We start from the raw sequence: 20,796 nt of genomic DNA, 5'->3' as shown, positions 1-20,796 counted from the left end.
CCAAAGAAGCTGCTGGTTGTCAAGTTAACTACCCTCTTCTATGCTAAAAGTAGGAGCAAAGTAGCTCCCAGCTGCTGGCAATTTCAAAACCTGAACGAATGTCCAGGAACTGATTTTGATATTCTAAGCAGGCGTTTGTCATCGGTCTTTAATTGGAAGGAACGTATATAATAACCTCCAAGCGTCACTTGTTAATCTTTCTTCATGGTACTGCAGCAGGCAAATGGCACAGACACCATGTTCACCAGAAAAAACTTAATGGGACAGTTGTAAACCAGCCTCACCGGACAGACCATCAAATGGGGGACACGCACCTCCTACCTTGGTGCAACCCTAGACCTTAAGCTCAGTTCGAGAAAGCACATTGAGGAGACCCAACAGAAGGCATCATCTATGCAAACATCACTACACACCCAAGGACATAACTATCCAGAGCAAAATACATGTTTTTAAAGCTGTCTTTGGACTAACTCTAACATGCCTTACCACCAGTGCTTTAAAATGGGCCCGTCCTACCCGGCCCTCAGTAGCTGCACTTCTTACTTTTGAGCGCCTGCACTTATCAACGCCTGAAAGAGAGTACCAGTACTCCATCTACTATGGGGCGAGGTGAAAAGGACATTTCCTTTCACTATATCGCATCTTAAAGGACTAAGCTTCTGCAGCCTTTGTTGGGGGGGGGGGAGCAGCGCCCTCTCCCTCTTGTCTCTCCACCACCCGCAGTGCCCATAATGTCTCCTTCAGGGTCCGTAGCTTGGTGGGTACCTGCCCCTTTTTTGGGGGGTGGGGGGGGTCCATCACTGCTTACCAGTGTGAGACAGCTTCCTGGCATGGAACATGAAGTCTCTTCAAAAACTGCGTAACAAGATGATAATGCTCCACACTCATCAGAATAGCAGACCTTCACAGGGAGGTGTGAATAGAGAAGCTGGATCCTAATGTAAATCCATTGCTTAGTGTTCACATCACTCCATGAGAGCGCTACCCAAGGCTCACCATTGAGCCTGTAAAAGCAACTCCACTGTGGCACCTGCTGGCCGCACTTACTGTTTTTCATTGTCTGATCCTATGTCGTGCACTTGCTCCTCACCCCCTTCCCTCTCCCTGCACTTGCATGGTTTTAATGTCACTGGGCCCAGTAAGATCGCTGTCTTGTTCCCCTCCCTAGCCGCGCCTTGAAACACGTGTATAGGCGCGATATAAATATCATCATCATCCGATCAAAGTAAAACGTCAAGAAGCTCACTAACATTTTACTACATATTCAACCAGAAATTTTGGAATGAGGCCATAGGCCCCGGTATCCAAAGTTACCACTAACTGGTTAAATCTTGTTAGCCAGAATTCTGCTGGTGGATCTTTATTGGCCTGCTCGCACTTGATAGACCAACTTGTAAAAGAGGTGAGATATAATTGCCCTTTTTGGTGTGTTTGTGGGCGTGGGTAGATCTTCATGTGTTGCAACCCCTTGGTAACTAAGCCTTCTACTAGGGTGCGTTGCTTACTTTCGGCTTAGTACACGTAGCATAGGCTACTGCTGGATCCCACTTCACTTGAGCAAGTATCACTCATTCATCACTCTACGCTAACAAGTATTTCGTTTTTTTATTAAATGGTAGTTCCCAATGTCACATTAAACCGCGCAAATTTCAGAAAAGTTGGATGCAAACCCATAGAATACTGGTTACCAATAATTCACAGGAGCATTTAGCAACACCTGCTGGTTCTGCTCAAAGGAAAGAAACGGGCCTGGTTAAACAACCCATGCGAGCATTGCCACTATAAAAGACATTGTCGTGATACTTGCGGTTCCGTTTTGGGGCCCAATATGCTCTTTGCCCCCAAAAATTCCATCTCGGACACCCCCACACACATGCATGCACAATTTTTCTTAAACTTATCTTTAATCTGCCAGTTCCTCTGTGTCCGACATGGAGCAAAAGGAAGAAAAGCAAGTAACCGTTTTCCGCCGCTTGTTGCTGCCTGTGGACCACCAGAATCGGAATTTTAAATTGACCCTTTGTGTCTTTTAATTACGTATTTTAATTCTGTATGTAATTGCTTTTAACATTTGAAACGTTAACTTTGTTGGGGAGACACCAGGCTAGAATTGACTTTGTTGTCCACGTGAAACCTGGTTGGTATCTTGGTAACACAAGACGCGAGTTAAAACAGAAAGGCATTTCCTCTCTGCACACGTCGTTATATGTAAAGAACTATAATCCCAAGAAGGATTGTAGTCCTAGGCATCCATTTCCCTCAAACCCGGCGCTGGCACGCACAGTGATCCAGTCTTTGCAAGGAGAGTCCCTTGCGTAAGCTTAAAGAATTCTTTATCTCGCATTAGTAATTCTGGAGAAGCCTGATGCGACGGATTATGCTACCCTGAATCCCATTTGCGCACCAAATGACCCCTATTTTAATCAAGACTTAAAGGGGAGGAAAACCCCAGCCAACTGGAAGTAAGATTAGTAGAAACCCCACGGTTGAAGTTCACAAACTCGTAGCTAGTAAACAAGATAGCAGAGGGAATCTGATCACGACAAACGGTAGCTCCAGACAGGTAAATGGGGAAGAAAACCCGACCACACTAGTAATACAGTAATGCTGAAAGTGGGTCTGTTAAATATGCGGTCTCTAAACAAACATGCATACAACACAACGTTCACGACCTTATTAAAGAGAGGGCTCTAGCCCTACCGTGCATTACTGAAACCTGGCTGAAAGATCCTATTGGTCCAGAGTGTGAAAATGCTGTACAAGAGGGGTACATAATGTACAATAAAAATAGAGAGTGGAGGAGTAGCTGTCATAGCCAGATAAGCTTTGACATTATTTAAGGGTAACTTATGTACAGGGTGTGAGACAATTCAACTAAAATTAACATATACTCCAAATGACTTGTCTCAACATTATCGTTATATACCACCTTCCCTAGTTTCTAACTTCGCTCATAAATTCGCCTCCCAAGTGATCAACCTCCTATCTACCAATACTTTCACCTTGTTAGTGGGAGATTTTAACAGATGGAGAGGGAATTCGGGAGACAGGCGCCATTTCTGGAAAATTCCATGAAGAATAAGGGATTTCCTGTAATCCATAATGAACCCACAAGGCAACCAGCTAGATTGGGTCTTCGCTAATAATATGAAATTCCAAAGTGTTCAGAGCCATGCATATGGCCAGATCACTATCTGGTTACCCTTGAGATGCAACTTAATACATTAATCAAACAGATCGAAAATCCCCATAGCAAGGTTTGGAGCAGAAATTTCAAACACTTAGGCCCTGAGATACTAAGACCATGCTTACAGAAGACCATGCTTACAGAAGATTTCAGAGGCTTTTCACGTCAAAGAGGACTGTGAGAGAGCATGTTGCAGAAGTATAATAAACATATGCAGGTCTTGGTGGATGAAATTGCTCTTTTGAAAATGAGATTGGTGAGAAAAAATAACAACCACCATAAGTGTTACAATGGAGATGTAAATAAACTTAAACAAGATAAAAGAGCCAAAGCAAGAAAATGGTGTCAGAACCCTACACAGGAAAATTAAAGATGGTCTCAGCTACAGGAAAGAAGCTGAAAAAAACTATTATAATAAAGAAATGGAGGCAGCCTAGGAATACTTCAGCAATATTTTCGAGATACTCGGGGGGGATCGAAAAACCCAAGACGCTCTTACCTCCATGTACCCACCAGGGAAAACTGTGATAAGGTTCAAGAAGGTTTTGCTGCTAAGATCCTGAAAGCTAGAAATAACATTATCACGGCTAGAGCAGGTGGAGATATATTGCTTCTCCCACGAGACACTCTTAAATCGGAAGAGAGTTTTAGTTTCACCTCTATCTTAGAGGAAGACTTATGCCAGGTTATGTCCAAAATGAAGCCAACGTCATGTGCAGAGAATATTCTACCCATAATCATTCTTGACCATACAGAACATTTCTCTCCAGTCCTGACTAGGATGGTTAACGCATCTTTTAGAGAGGGCGTTGTGCCAAAGGAGATTAAGAATGTAACAATAACACCGTTGGTTAAAAAAGCAGGTCTGGATCCTAAAGATCCCAGTAACCTACGTCCCATCACTAACTCAAATTTCATCCTGAAAATCCTCGACAGACCAACATGCTGGATTTGGTAGACAAAGGTAAAACTGGGAGTCTCATGCTGCTCGACTTCAGCGCTGCTTTTGACCTGGTGGATCATCAGCTTCTTCAAGCAGCACTAGACAAAATAGCAGGATGTTCTCCAAAGGCCCTGGCATGGCTTGCATCATTTCTGAAGGACCGGGGTGACAACTTTTCCGAGGCGGCTCCCATCATTTTTAGAGTTCCTCAGGGAGCAAGTTTGTCCCCTTGCGTTCAATCTCTACATGAGAAGCCTCTGTGAGCTCTTAGAGCATATCAGCGTATTCTTTACGAATTACGCCGATGATGCAAAGCTCATCTTCGAACTCGCAGGCGACCATACCATCAATAGTGCAAAAAATAGCACAGGTTTACCATATATTAGAAATCTGGATGCAACATCATTGGATGTGTTTAAATAATACAAAGACCAAACTGATGATTTTTGGTTCACGACGGGCCAGATCTAAGCTTGGGCGGAATATAAAGCTTTTACCATCAAAGAGGCTAATATCCCATGAATGCCCCAAGTTAAAACCCTTGGGATGATGGTTGAAGCATCAGTGGGCTCTGAAACGGAGGTTAACTACATGCATAAAAACAATGCCTACTATCTGCGCCTTCTGAGAACCATTAGACCATATATCAATGAGGAAAACGCAGCCACCATTGCGAGAGTAATCATACTGTCACGCCTAGACTATGGCAACGCCCTATTGCTTGGAGCCACCAAGAGGGAAGTGGAAAGGTGCTAAGTAATGGAAAACAACGCAGTTTGCGTAGTTAAGGGCATCCAAGAGAGAACATACATCAACAGGGAGAAGAGCCTTACACTGGCTCAGAGTGGAAGATCGAGTCCAATTCAAAGCCATGACGACTGTCCACAGGAGTTTATTTGGAGAGGCTCTGCGATACTTCAAAAAACAATTTTCTCATTCTGCTCCTCGGGGATGCCTAAAATCAGCTGACACAGGCTTACAGAACATACCTCGGGTAAACCGCGCTCTAGGACGAGGGAGATACTTTCCGGTCAAGGTAGCGCAAGCCGTTGGCTCTCATGCAAGAGGCAAATTGAAGTCTCTGAAAACCTTCCAGTTACAATAAAACGCGGCAGCCTTTTATCAGGCTGGATCCAACTGGTAATTTGAGATCAAATGTGAATTTGTCTTTTCCGGCTTTCTGCGCCCTGATGCCCACAGGCTTTCGGCATGTTAGAAGTATGCACATAACAGGACAAGAGTGCCACTCCTTCGCCACTGGAGTCTTCCCATCCCCCCCTGAAGCACTCCCTTGTGCATCCTCTTTTTAAGAAACCCACTGCTGACCCCTCCTGCCTGGCCAACTATCGCCCAATCTCCATCATTCCCTTCCCGGGCAAGCTCCTGGGGAAACTGGTTATCTCCCAGCTTAATCTCCAAACTGAATCTGTTGGTTGTCTCCATGACCATCAGTCTGGCATCAGAACTGCCAGAAGCACAGAAACTGTTCTCCTGAACATCCGTTGAAGACCTGCTCTCCAACTATGACTCTAACACCCCTTGCATCCTCATCCTGCTTGATCTCTCTTCTGCCTTTGACACTGTCAACCATGCCATCCTGCTTAACCGTCTCCGTGATAACCTGGGTATCACTGGTCAGGCTCTGGCGTGGCTGACTTCTTTCCTCTGCTACCGACCCTCTCAGGTCCAACTTGAGTCCTTCATCTCCACTATCTTTTTCTCTACCTGTGGTGTCCCCCTGGGGTCTAACCTCTCTCCCTGGCTGTTCAACCAATTCCTGGCCCACCGCATCGCTGCTCTATGCCCCAACTTTCAGTGTTATGCGGATGACACCCAGCTCATGTTCAGGCTACCCTCGGCCTCCTCCACTTCCCTCTTTTCTGACTGTCTTGTCTGTTATCCAGGAGTGGTGTGCCGTCAGTGACCTCTGCCTTAATGCCAGTAAGACTGAGATTCTCCTCATCGGCACACCCGCTCCCTCCTTTCCTGTTGCCCTCTGGCCGGCCTCTCTTGGCCCTCTTCCTGCTTCCACCTGTGAGGCTAAAAACCTTGGTCATCTTCAACTCTACACTCTCCTTCTCTCCTCACATCTCTGACGTCCCTAAGAAGTCACATTGCCAATTGCACCTCCTCGGAGGTACTCTTCCTTTTCTCTCCTTCCCCCAGAAGCTCACTGTCTGCAGAGCTCTGGTTCTCTCTAGGTTGGACTATTGCAACAGCCTCTTTCTAAATCTGCCAGCTTCTACTCTACGCCCCCTGCAACTTATCTAGAACAGGACTGCGAGACTTGTCCGTGGCCTCAAGCCCAGGGATCGTATCTCTCCAGGACTGAAATATCTGCACTGGCTCCCAGTGGCTGCGAGGATAAAGTTCAAAACCCTCTGCATCGTCCACAAAGCCTTCTGGGGCCTCAATACCTTCAACTCTCTTCCTAAATACCTTCCTTCTCGAGCTCTTTGCTCATTCGCCTCCAACTCCCTTGGGGTCAGTCGCTTCTCCAACCAACGATTTGGTGGTAGATTTTTCTTCGACTGGAGCCTCCATCTGAAACAGCCTCCCTTAAACTTGAGGAGAATCATCTTCGGTTCCGGAAGCACTTCAAAACCTTTCTCTTTGCTTCTGATTTTTCTCCTCCTCTCCCTTGCTGACTTCCTACCTGACACTGATATTGCACTGGTTGCCTGGCCGCCCTCTGATCTGAGGCCCAAGTCCCCTCCCCCGCAAGTCTCAGTCCTGGCAACCCTGCGCTTGGGGACTGTTTCTGTATCCCTACAGTCCCACTACCAGCACTTGACACCTGATGTCTGCCCTTACCCTTGCACTTGCCACCTGCTGGCCGTACTTTTATTTTCTTATCCCATGTACTGCACTGTCCTCCGCCCTCCCCTTCCCATGCATCTGAATGATACTTAGCTGAGTAGGATTGTCTTCCCTCTGTTCCCCTCCCTTGCCTAGTTGCGTCGTGAAACACTTGTCTATACGTGCGTAATGCCATATCGTATCACATTGGGTTTATAGTCATAATGTCGAAAAAAAAATGTCGACAAACAAAAATGACGAAAAAAAATGTCAAACAGTAATGTCGACATCCCATACATATAATCGAAATAAAAATGTCGACAAAAAAATGATCAATTAACGTAGGCAGTAACACGAAATAAACATGACAATTATTGGGGGGGGGGGTTCCCCCCCCCCCCCCCAGCCCCCCAACCTCACCCTACATCACGAACCATCCCAGCACCCCCTCCCCTCGTTCGCAATCACCCACTTCTCTATTACACTAGATAAAGGTAGGTTACGAAATGGTTAACACACTAGATGACATTCCTGAGTAAAGCACCTTGTTTTGGTAGCAGGAAACCAGTAACGGGTGTGGAAAACCGTCATTCACTGACAGAACATCTCGTGAGAGGGTACTTCAGGCAATATATTACACTTCATTCATAGTCAAGACTGGAGAAAAGGTAAGACACACGACCATTATAATAAAAATGTACTATAAAACACATAGTATAACATATCGTTTCAGGTGATAAAATGGAAAACAAAGTGGAATTTATAAGCAGTCAAAAAGGAGGAAAGCAGTTAATTTGGAATGGTTACATATTCTATAAGGAACTTCAAAGAAAAGAGGATTTACTGGCGCTGCGCGGAATATGCAAAAAATAAATGTACAGCGCGCGCAGTAACAGTCGGAACAGAGGTACAGGGTAAACAAGAACACAATCATATGCCTGATCAGACGAATATAATAATCAAGAAAACCTTGACGGAACTAAAAAGAAAGGCGATTGAACATGAGGGGGAAGCTAGCGGATCTGTACTCGGAGAAGTTTGTGGCCAGTTACCGACACATAACGGCTCAGTTGCCGGCTGAAAAAATTAATGCAGCGCACTATTAACCGAACCAAACATGCTAATGAAAACCTACCACCTCCACCAATATCCTTTGAAAATATAACCATTCCGGACATTTTTAAAGTTACTGCAAGAGGAGACAATTTTTACTGTGGCTCAATTGAAATACTGACAAAATCTTAGTGTTCGCTACCGCAAATAACTTTCAGCATCTGAGTCGAAGCAAAAATTGGCAGAGTGACGCAACTTTTAAGGTATGCCCTCACCCGTTTTTTCAGTTTTACACCGTACATGGGACAATCAATGACAAAATAATACCGCTAATATACTTTTTGATGCCAAAAAAAACAGAGGAAACATACAAAATCATATACAATAACACAAGATACGAAACCAGAGACCATAATCATGGATTACGAAACAGCTCAAATCAAGGGATTTTCTAGTGTGTACAGAGAAACTAAAATAAAAGGATGTTTTTTTTCATTTCACACAAAGTGTTTGGAGAAAGATACAAAAATTAGGTTTGGGATCAAAATATACAGAGGACAGTTGCTTTCAAATTAACGTTAAGAAATTTTTTGCTTTGGCTTTTGTACCGGAAAATCATGTCATTACTTTTTACGAACATTTAATTGAAAGTCAGTACTATAAAAATCATGAGGATGAGTGTACAAATTTACTGGACTACTTCGAGAACACCTGGATAGGCCAATTAACTAGGAGTGGAAACAGACGCAGACCGAAATAGCCAATAGAATTTTGGAACTGCTACCAGGCTACCATGGAAAACAAACCAAGAACAAATAACGCGTTAGAAGGCTGGCATAGCCGCATAAATAAAAATTTCAACACACAGCATCCTAATTTGTGGCATTTTTTAAAGGACTTAAAATTAGAGGAACAGCATCAGGAATTGCGCATTTCACAAACAATTTCATTGGCAAATCAAGCACCAAAAAGAAAAAAGTACAGAGATTATGACAATAAATTAATGCAAATAGTACACGAATTCAGCATGGAGAAGAAGGAAAGTTACTTATATTCTCTAGCATTTAACTTGAAATGTTAAGAAAAACACTTACAGTTCATGTTCATCGAGATTCCGTGTTGAAAAGGGTGAAAACTCCAAGAAAATCCCATAAATCCAGGTGTAAAGCAAAATTGAAGTGAACATGAAAAAGTGCCGATTCCAGGCGAAAATCCACACCATCAAAAAAAAAATGTCCGAAGTACAAGAAAAGAATCCGTAATCCACATAAATCCACTGTCCAAATACCTGTTCCAGGTGAAAGCCATACTCCGGAAAAAACAAATAGTGATCCGTATGCGAAATCTCCAGCTCCGAAAAAAAACATAATCCAAAAAAAAAAGGAAACATCCAGGTGGGCACAGTCCGAGGCATCCAAGTAGACCCAGTCCATCCGTTGAAAAAAGCCAGAAAAAATAGTGAAAAACAAAAAAACAATCCAAAAATTCCGAGGACCGAACGAATGGAGACGCGACCGCGGGAGAAACTTATCGAGGGTGAGCTTTAAAAATGGCGCTTACGTTAACGTTGAAGTACGTGCCGTGCGTACGAAACCAAAACAAAAATGTTATTATTGATAGACATGCATTTTTAGCACGCTAGCACCATCAACTGGGTATCTAAAGTATTACATGTTCAACTGAAATATAAACTAACATTACATGTATTTATTTAAAAACATGCATCCCAAAGTTATATTTAAAAATATTACTTATATTTAAAAAGTTTACTATTTACTATGTTATTATTATACAGATTTAATAAAACATGAAACTGACTTACCTTATGAGATGATTGCTTTATTAATTATTGCATATATTGAATGCATGTAATTATTTTAGTTATGTCGAAAAATTAATGTAAAAAAAAACTAATGTCGACATTACAACTTTTCGACATTAATTTGTCGACATTTTGACTGTCGACATTATTGGTGTCGACATTATGACTGCCCACCTCACATTGTGCCTATGTGGAATGGTATCCTGTGTTTCATATACCCTAGGAAGCACAGTAAAGTAGAGCACTCCTTGCCTGATTTACTAAAAGGGAGAGCAAAGCCTGACCTCGGTGGTGGCGGCCAGAACAGACTTCACTGATATCACTTAGTGGGATGGATTACAGACTATTTGCTTTAGACAGTCAAAAACCAATAACACTAATTTGATGGGACATGCGAACTTTGGAGGCTTGCATGCCTAATAAAGTGCAACCACAAGTAGAGTAGCTATGCACCTCACCGTAGGCCAGAGCACGTGCCAGCCTTTCCATCTCGTCTTGCTCTGCGCTTCTTCAATCGTAAAGAATGTCGCCAATGAAGGTGAGGATATGGAAGGAAGGTGGAGACCGATGGGGGGACGTAGAGGAGGTGGTGGGTGCAAGATGGAAAGAAGGGGGGAAGAACATTAACGTGGAAATGCTTGGACCAGCTTGGGATGTCTAAGTGGTGAAGAGAATGGACTCTTAAAAAGGTACCCTGGTTGGACATTAAACTGCTGTAACCTAAGCAAAATGAGCATTGCCTAACATTCTTTACCGGTAAGACGCATTGATCTGAAATGCTTAACTACAGAAAGCGTGCTAAATAAAATCTGATCGGATTAGATACCATCCACTTAGCTTACCATCCTCGATCCCTGCAGAAACACATTCGACCCTAGAGTGGCCATCTGAGTTTTGTATTCTATGCTTTATGTATTACCCTGTGTTAGTCCAGGATAACGTGCCTGTTTGAGAGTAGTAGTTCCTTCTGTGCACACCACTGTGGCTGTGTAGACCTATCTATGGTGTTTGCACTGGTGGGTTAACGCTGATTATCTGGTGTCACCCCCATCTTATTATTCTCCCTCCCTTGCAGGGACAGAATCCTTTTGAATTGGTTGTCTACAATGACCCTGAATCTGGCCATCTGGACTCCGTATTCAATTTCGACTGCCCAAGCCGACCAGGTAAGATTTTTAGTATACTGTCCTCTAGACTTCACGAACTGCACCTTCTTCTGCCAGTCTCCTCCCATCTTAATTTCCCTGTGTATGGCACACCTACCTTTTGGCAAAGCCCAAGTGTGGCCCTACACTTCCTCTCAGCATAATGAAGTGTTATGTAAACAGAACCTCTCCCAGCCCCCCCCCCCCCCCCCCAACACCTCCCCCGGCCAGTCTGTCCCAGGGACCCATTGATGCAGATCTCATTCTATTGGGCAGGAACCGAACGAGCAGCTCTGTGCAAGGGGGGGGGGGGGGGGTGGCGGCGGCTTAAGGTGATGGCACATCTCCTGCCCGGATGTGCGAGGTGATTTCCCCATTGTAACCAGGATGTGCCCCACATAGCCTCTCCATCTATTGTGTCGCTCTCCGCACCTTAGTCAGCGGGGACATTGCAGTTCACTGTATACCTGTAATGTCTATGATCCCAACTAGACGCCCCCTCCCTAACCACTTTTAAATTTCTTTGTTGTAAAGCAACCTAAAAAGGGAACTACTCTGCTCACTGCTCGTGTACGTCCTGATCGAAGAACTTCTAGTTAGAAACCGAAACACAATCATTACTGTAGTGTTGTCTATATGGCTAGATCCTGCCTGTGCAAGAATCCTTGTGTATTTGCACTGCTTGTGTGCCAGTGCCATAATGACACACTTAACTCTGTGATAGGACCCTAGGTTGACATGGTTGTCTGTACCGGGTTTCTAGTGTGAGTGTCTTGGATCCCACACTCCCAACACGTCACCTCCAAAGAGCCATACAGCCGTTCTTTGGTACAACGGGCATGCTCGCACACTTGACAAGTTACATACGTGTTCTTTGTAGCATGTTATAATCCTAACGTTAGACGATGCAGACTCCAAGAACTGATTAATGTACGTGAGGGCGCATGGCTATTTTTGAGTATAAGGGTGAGGGTGGGTCAGTTGTGGGCCTTTCTCAGAATCTATTCCTGTCTGAGTGTGCCTTGCCAGGTCTCCTGATCCAGCCTGACCAGGACACGGGCACTTCAGCAAACATAATTACTTGCATGTGCACGGGGCAGCAGATGTCTGTTATTTCTGGAAGCGCGTGTCCGCCACCAAGCACCCCCCCCCTCTCCCACCACCCCTTGCGAATCACATAAGTGTACACTTCCTCGATCTTCCTTAGCCCAACACAGTCCTTTGAACGGTGTTCTTCGATTCCCCTCCACGCAGAGTCCAGGGGATTGTACCATAACGTGTTTAGAATGTCAGCGCCGTATAACGGATTATGCCACCCCCATTGCTCTTACCAGCTCCTCTACTCCATTGCCACCAGTTTCCCACTCAGCCACTTTTATTCAGTCACACTCTTGATGAAGGCTATCCTCAACCCAGGCTTTTCCTACCAAAACATGACACCATCCCATCTCTATCAGCCATAAGCTACAACACTCTGGCCTGTAACTCAACTCTTTGGTCTGCACTGCCCTTCCATCACCCACGTCCCACCACTAGCCTCAGGATAGTCCGCCCCCCCCCCCCCCCCCGCGGATCATTGTCTTCTCCCAAGCACAAAACCCTCAGGACTGTCCACTCTCGACTCGCACATGCCCCCCTTTTTCATGGCTGACGTCCGGATGGCCTCCCATCAACACACAGATCACAGGTCCATCCGTCCCAGTCTCTGTTTATCAATGAGCTAGCAAGACTGTCTCCCCTCTGCCCATCGGGCATGCGTCTGAGCTGCGTTTCCCAGGCGTAGTCGGAGACACCATCACTTATTCCACCACCCCATCACAAATACAATCGCTACCACAGAGGATTAAGAGATGAACTTATCTCTGCTATCTCTTCTCCCACTTTTGTCCTCTGGATTCAGGTGTGAGCTGTTGTTGGGGTTGTCGCATGCAATTTCCAGGGTTCTGTGTGAAGCTTAGGTTAACATTGGCCGCTTGTACCTAGTTTTAACTCGAAACGGTGCTGTTCCTGTTGTATCTGACAAATGCTTGTTTCTCTGTTTTGTTTACTTTGTGATCGTGTCAGAATCTACTCTTCCACCTCTGTGTGCAGGAGGAAATATTGCTTTACCATATTTCGTTTCGGTGTGTGTGTTTGTGTACTTGGTATTTACGTTTTTCTGCATACTTGTGTGACTGCCGTTTATACCAGTTAGTTCATGTTTCATGGGTACGTTTCAGATGGTTGGTGTTTATGCAGGAAGCATCTGTTCTTTGTATGCGTTACGTCTGACTGAATGAATGGCATGTGTTAAAGGCAGGATTGCACTACCCTTTGGGTTAGTCTGTGTGCAAGGCGAGCATGGGTATGTATGTTGTACCAACTGCGTGAACTCGACAATCCGACTCCTTCCTGCGATAATGTACGCTTCTCTCCTCCCCTACCCACCACCCCCGATCCCCCTGGTTGCTCTATAGACATGCCCACCAGTCAACCAATCGACATCCCTGATTCGAAAAAGAGGACCAAGAAGAAGAAACGGTGCCGGGCCACAGACAGCTTCTCCGGGCGGTTTGAAGGTGAGTTACTATATGTAAACATCTGTGTCTCTATTGTCCCAGCATTATGTTTTATACACACTTGGCTCTCGCCCCACTCTCCCACCAAGGGTGTCCATGAAACTCCGAAGTGTGCTTGCCTTTTCGTGCTGTTGTGGCAAATGGAGGTTTTAAGGCAGAGTAAGCGTGATACTCTGTTCCCAGTTTGTACTGAGGTGGATGTCAGTCGTAAAACTGACTTAGATGGGGCTGGCAGGGATGCAAAGGTTTGCCAGTCCTCCGCAGTAAGTTGGACCACTGTTCCAAAAGTCCTTGTGAAATATGCATAGGTTGCTGAAGTGAGCCCAAGTTCCAGTGGTAACTGGTGCAGAGCCTACAAATAGTGTATGCACGTTTTTTTAATGTTAAGGCTGAATCTTGCCGCTTTGTAGTTTTCAGATTTTGTGCTTTGGTGGGCTGAAAACTATTTCGTTGTAAGAAGTTCTATTCTGTTTGTCACGGTGGTGGAACCTTCTTACACATGTTCACTTGATGGTGGAAACGCTTGACCACTGCATTGATCGGTGGGGGAGGGCATATCCGCATTAAAGAATGCCCAGATACCTGGCTTTTGCAACTGCTTGAAGCCGATCATGCATGGACTATGGCTACTTCAGACAAGAGTGGGTGATAAGTCCATAATTTATGGATAGTCACTTTCTTTCATCCAGCAATGAATATAATATGCTCGCTGTATTCTTGGATTTGCCGACCCTTGTCCCGTTTTGAATTGGATCTGGCTGTCTTCAGTGTTCATCTGGAAGTGAAGGTTGTGAGATTCGATCATTTTGACTAAATGGGGCACATGTTAACGTTGGAGCAGCCAGATCTATAAGATCTGCTTAATCGTAACTTCGGACGGTGCTCCTTTTGAACATCTGGTTCGTTTCCTGATGTGGCCCATTCTGCTGCTTGTGATATGATGACCTCATATAGAGGAAGTTTTTTTATATAGCTTTGACAAAGTGACCGTTACTCCGTTTCCATGGCAACCCGCATCGTAGCTGCAAGACCGATACGGAAACCTGACTATATAGTGAAGATCAGGGTGACTGAACTTTAGTACACTCGTACAATTGACCCTACATAAAGGAAAAACATTGCTCTTAGTCGAAGTGTGAGCAATTTGGCGATTTGCCCGACTATTTTAATGCATAAAATATCATTTTCAAAATTGTTTTTCAAAGCGGGACACAATATCTGTAAAGAATACATAACTGTCCTGTTTAACTGGATTGGAATGCAGATGGGCACGTTTCATCCCTTACAGAATTTAGGGATTTTGATGAACAGATACATGTGAATATAGAACAAAACGGTACACAATTGACCGTGTTGACACTACAAGACTGGGGACAAAGGAGTAGTCCACACTACTGTGTTTCGGCCAATTCATCAGCTGATCCATAAAGTTTGCAAGTTGTTGGCCTTCATCAGGACGGGGAACAAGTAGAACTGAAGGCGTCCTACTGTTCTCTGTTGGAAAATGACAAGAGCTGTTTGGTTTAGAGTGTATTCTGGTTTGGTTTTTATTAAAATTAGTTATAAGATGCACCTAAATGGTAATTCATTGAATCAATAAAGTGACCTACTACTCCCTGGTCTTACCGTGTGATCAGATTGCCACGGTGTGAATTGGTCAAAACCTCCTGTGAGCATCTAGGAGAATGTTGATAAACTCTGGTATTTGTCTACCCGTATCCCTATGGGTGACGAGAGAGAAAACCCAGTGTTGATGGTAGGGCTACCTTCCTCCATAACGGTTCTGTATGCTCTCTGGAGTACATATAGTAATTAATATAAGAGTCTTACCATGAGGACCGAGTGGTGGGTACAGATTTTGTAGTCCTCCTGGTGGACGTATGGATACTAAATCCCAGTCTGAATTATTCAGCCGGTATATCCCATTACTGTGGAAGGAAACAAATGAGTTTTAAGTCATACTTTGCTATGCTGCTGAATCACGCATGTCTAAATGCTTACATGTTCATAACATGGTGATCAGTAGACTATTACCCTCTACCGATGCTACTTTGACAGAGCCGACCCCTCCGCGTCTGCATGTTAGTCAGGGTTTGTTTGCATTTTAGTAGATGATCTCTGGTTTAAACTTAGGTAAAATGTCAAGATGCTTCACTTGGCCGTAATGAGGCTCAAGGCGCAGCCGGTCTCTTAGACGTTAACATAATTAGTGGTTGGCATTGGAATACTTCATCCCAGCACATGATGACTTGTTTACTTGTTTTTATTGGACTGTCCGGTCCCTCTGGTTCTAATAACAGGTGGTGCAAAAGGGCATTTAATGTTTCCTGATTCCTCCAGTGAGACCCAGCCCAGCGGAATGGTCTTTTCACTGCTCGAGGCCGAGAGTTATGGTTAATGTGCCTGGGAGCTCTCTCCCGCACTGTACTGCCTTTCTTTTCACTCAGCATGGCTTTTTGTCAAGCGGAAAGTGGGGAAACCAGTAGACATTGGCATGCAATAAAGAGGGAATGTTGCTGAAAGATGACCTCATTGGTGTCAACTGGGTGATCATTTTAGAGGGTGATCCCAGCCCGTTGCGTGTATTGAGCCTCCCCTCAGCCCCAAGGGGGATGGCCGCCCCACCACCACCACCTCCAAATCGGTGGAGAGTGGACCAGAAAACAGCCAAGATCAAAGGCTTGTTCGGAGAGCCTTCCTGCTTAGAGCTTTCTGAATACATTAAACAAGTAACCATATCCTATCTGTTAATGGTGGTTCCATTTATATGACTAAACTTAAGGTAGCGATGGAGTGAAACCATTTGTCATGCTGGAATCCCTCAATGATACTCTAGGGGATGGGGGAGGGGTGTGTGTAATTTTGAGGCTTGTTAGCATTTTAGATGTATCTGACATCCACTGGTTGGTTGTTGTCTATGGCCCAGCCCCGGTGCCATCTCAAACTCATCTACTCCATTTGAATACTTCATCTTGACTATACCCAGATTCTTCTTCCTTGTCCTCTCCTCTGCATCCGAAAACGAATGGACCGTAGCTGCCTCATGCCGAACTCATCCGAAAGAGAAGTAACCTGCTTTTTCTGACTTTCTCGCTGCAAAACCGATCTCCAGTGTTGCCACAATGGGTCCTTTTTTTTATTTTTTTTACAGCAACCTCGTACTCCCAAGAATTAACATGAAGTGCAGCCAGGCTTGCACTACAAAGATCAGCTCTCACCTCGGCTATCACTCAACCAAATCTCTCGAATCCACTCTTGTGCTCGGTCATTTTGACTACTGCTCTGGCCTGCTACTGCTCTACTCTTTCACCCCTTGAAAACAAAATACTCCACAATGCCACCATCACCGTAACCTTCAATGCTCCTCTTCCACTTCTCCACAGTCTGTTGGCTGTCTTTCTGTGTGCTGTGCTTTAGGTTCTATCATCTGCTTGTGGCCAATCACCCATATATCCCCTACTAATCTACACGTACTTTCCACTCGAGCAACATTATACATCTGTTTCTCGTCCACCCTTTGCATTCAAATCACCAGTTAAATACAATCTGATCTCCTCTCACTCCTCTGGCCAATCTTACACCGTCCACCCTTAATTTGACACTATTTTTCCCCCCTCACTCCCCATTAATGGACTTCACCATCATGTCCATTTGCTTCCTGGTGTATGTCCCAACTTGTGCTCTGCGCAAAAACAGAATGCTCACCCATTTGTATCTAAGGCAGCTGGTCGCCGGACTAATTTATGCATCACTTTTACACATGCTGCAGACTTTTCCTAGGACCATAAATAATGTTGGGCATGTTTGTGGTGTGTGGATTTCATGCTTTGCTTTGATGAAATTTCCTTTTTCCTCCCTTCTGCGCGTAGATATGTACCAACTCCAAGAGGAAGTGCTTGGGGAAGGCGCCTATGCCAGAGTTCAGTCCTGCATAAACGTCATCACCAATAAGGAGTATGCCGTAAAGGTAGGATTAGTCTAAGTGCACTTTTGCTCAAATCTCCCCTAAACTAGTGCTTTGGGAGAAGACCATCATGCTTCTATGTAATGCTCTTTCCCCTGTCTCTGAACCTTCCTTTTTGCATTGTACTTTCTTAACTGGCACCCTTCACTAATGAGCCAACAAGGATTCCTAATTTTGGCTGTGGTTGCGGTACGTGGTGTCAATGATAAAAAAATAAAATAAGCAGAAGAGCAGGAGTTAAATCTGAGGGAACAAAGCACTCTATTAGTCACATATATAGCAAACAAACTTAAAATGGTTCTAGATGTGTCCAAGCCAAATACACTCTTGGGCGCTAAAAAGCTCCTAGCACTTTCGATCCTTATAGTTTATGACCACGACATGCCAAGGGATCTGTGAACTATATACCACAAAACTCTAATCCATTATTGGTTCGTGGGATTGAAGGGGGAACCCATATAGGGCTACATTGGTGAGAGTGATTTTTATATGCAAGCTATATTTAAGCCCACACAACATTGACATTTGGCACATGAATGGCTTTCCTGCACCATTTTACAATGACTGTTCTTGGATATGTTGTGAAATATACAGTATAAGCCTTGTTATCCAGCACTTCATCATCCGGAAAGCTGTATTACCAGCATTTATTAAGGCCATTAATATGGGCATTCTACATGCTAAAAACGTTGGCTGGCAAAGGTTCCATTTAAAAATTAGATGACAGTGCATTCTGGCTGGAAGGAGGTTGATTAATAAAGCAGTGCATGCCATATAAAGACTATTAGCTACGTAAGCAAGGTCTTATCACATCCCTACATACCATCCCCATTCCACCATACTTCTGCAATGTCCCGTCATGGGAACGGGACCAGAGCTGGTTGCTAAGAAAAATAAAATTGGTGCTGGTGTGAATGCAAAGGTTCAACCCCGCCCATCCATGCCCTGCCCCCACTGGTTACACCTGACAGATTGTTAAAACTTGCTCCTATCCGTGTGCATGGGTTTATTTTTTTTTTCCCCTTGCGCCAGTGTGCTGAAAAAACTACTGCTTGGGATAGGTGTATTGGCTAAACTGCCTACTTAGCCCCACATTACAACTAAACCAACAGAAATCCCACTGAAAAGATCAAACAAACATAGCCTGGCAGATATACGGCTTTGCCTCTTTTGGTAGTGCAGGCCGAGAGCAGCCTGTGTCTTCAGAAGGTGTGAGCTGGTAATGGTAGCGACCCAGACATGGTAGCCAAAATAAATACAAAATGGCCATGGTCCAATGAAAAAAAATCAATATAACAAAAAAATGCTACAAACCCACCCATGTAAAAGAAATAGTGAATGCAGAACTTGGTGTGAAATGACAGACACTCTGGGTTGATCCGGGCAAGAGGCCTGGCAACAAAGTCAATAGTATCTCTCTGGAAAAAAGGTAGTGAAGTGGGGTTTAAAGTCACTATGGGCCCCAAAAGTGTTCATGGTAGGCCGGGGGAGGGGGGAACCTCTTCAAAGTATTTATTTCTTGTCTATGGAGGGGATCCAACTGCATTGGGCCAGGCTTCTTGAGGCTGTGATTCAACAATGGGTTGGTGAGCTGGTGAACTGGGACCAACACATGGTACGGTCCAAGCAGCAACAGTATGGATCACAAAGCAGGTTTGGACAAGAGTTGCTGTAGCTTACTTCAGTTTGATGTGGGAAATCTGGCCCAGAGCGGTTTCTTCACTGTTGCTGGGAGGCCCAATGCAGTTTCACCAGAGAAGGAAAAATGACTCTGTTCTGCACTTCCATTCCAGTAAGTTATCTGGCACCTCCAAGGGGTCCTTCACCAGTGAGCAGGATCCTGGTTCCAGTGCACAGTAAACCATGTGTATGACACTGCTTTAAAACCAAGATGCCTCTGCTGGCTACTTGGTCCAACAGCAATGTCGCCATTATTTCCTGGGATGATGGGGGTGCAGTGCTCCCCCTCTGCATTGGAGGCTTGTGTTTGCCTCTATGGCAGAGGCTTTGGAAAGAAATGGTATGCCCAACAGAGTTGTTTCCTTAAATCCAAGAATGCAGGTGTACCCCATTATTTGTCATAGGCGATTGGGCCAGAGCAAGCCTGCTGCAAGGGGTACAGTCACGCTGTTGTAACAAATGCCTTTTGCCTTATGACATAATACGCAGTGTGCTTTGTCCTGTAGGAAATGAGGAGGAGGGAGTGGACGGAAGTGTAGAGTCCCAACAGAAAGCCAGATGGTCCGCATTGTGGTGTCAGTGTGGCTGTCGGCTGCCTTGGAGGCACCTCAGGAGATCACCTGGGGAGGGTGCTGTGCCCCGGGGAAAGGTGTTGCTGTTAACCAACACGGGTTGGTTGGGGTGGGGGCTGCTCAAAGAGACTGCATTGTAGGCATTGTTCTTCAAGGCAACCTTGCAGACTGTCAGGCCAGACACTAATAAGCATCAGTCCGGTCATAGCTGGGCCCTGCTCACTGAGCTGACACTAGTGTGTTTATTAAGTTGCTGTGGCTGCATAATTGTGTGCTCTTAGTAGTCCCCGTGCCAGAAGCTGGCAAGGCTTGTATTTCGAGATTTGTATGCCAGACTAATGCATACATTTATTTAGGTTTGGAAACACTGGTGCAGAAGATCTGCCTGTAGATATTTTGTATTTATGAAGCGCCTTAATCCAAGGTGCTTTACAGTTTAACAACAATGATGCATCAAACATGGAACAGTAGAAGCAACAATATACATTAATCAAACCAAAAAAAACAGTATGTAGAACAATTTGCATATGAGAAGAGGAGGGGGATGCGGAAGCAAGGATGTGGGAGAGAGATTAGGGAGTAAAGTAAATAGTAGGAAGAGAGGTCATAGGAAGAAAAGGGGGAAGATGAAGAAAACTAAGATGGGGTACTAGGTAGAGAAAGTGGGGGGGGGGAATAGGGTGTCGGGAGGGGAATGAAGGAGTGATTTCCAGGAGGAACGGAAAGAATAGGTATGGACTTTAATTCTAGGATGGAGTAGTTCTGAAAGGGGATGGGGTTGGATTACCGCATAATTTTAACAAAATAGCTTTGCCCACCCTCACCAGATGGCCACAGCCACCTTTTTATCTTGTATTCTTCCCACCATCCTCTATGTTAATGCCACAGCAGTCAGAATGTTCTCGTTTGGCCTCCTGCGACAGGGTTGTTTCTGCATCGTACCTCAATGCGCTGCATCTGGAGCATCTAGGCCCAGGTGTGTTGTCGATATCTGTAGGCAATATAATAATGGCAGTTTTGGGGGACCTGAGCTAGGTGTCTGAATTGAGGTGCTTTGGAAAAGCTGCAGACAT

At 44.8% G+C, this 20,796-nt stretch overlaps 1 protein-coding gene across 1 annotated transcript in view; it reads left to right on the top strand.

Annotated features, from left to right (window-relative positions):
- Positions 1–20,796, top strand: part of MKNK2 (MAPK interacting serine/threonine kinase 2) — a 106,953-nt gene that overhangs the window by 10,243 nt on the left and 75,914 nt on the right. The window contains exons 3-5 of the mRNA XM_069649507.1: positions 10,880–10,970; positions 13,406–13,507; positions 17,377–17,474. Of these exons, the coding sequence (XP_069505608.1) occupies positions 10,880–10,970; positions 13,406–13,507; positions 17,377–17,474 (291 nt within the window). The remainder of the gene's footprint in view (positions 1–10,879; positions 10,971–13,405; positions 13,508–17,376; positions 17,475–20,796) is intronic.

The sequence above is a fragment of the Ambystoma mexicanum genome, chromosome 1p (genome assembly GCF_040938575.1).
Source record: "Ambystoma mexicanum isolate Mex_15411 chromosome 1p, UKY_AmexF1_1, whole genome shotgun sequence".
NCBI lineage: Eukaryota > Metazoa > Chordata > Amphibia > Caudata > Ambystomatidae > Ambystoma > Ambystoma mexicanum.
The sequence above is the reverse complement of the archived record's forward strand: the minus strand, read 5'-3'. Positions and strand labels throughout refer to the sequence as shown.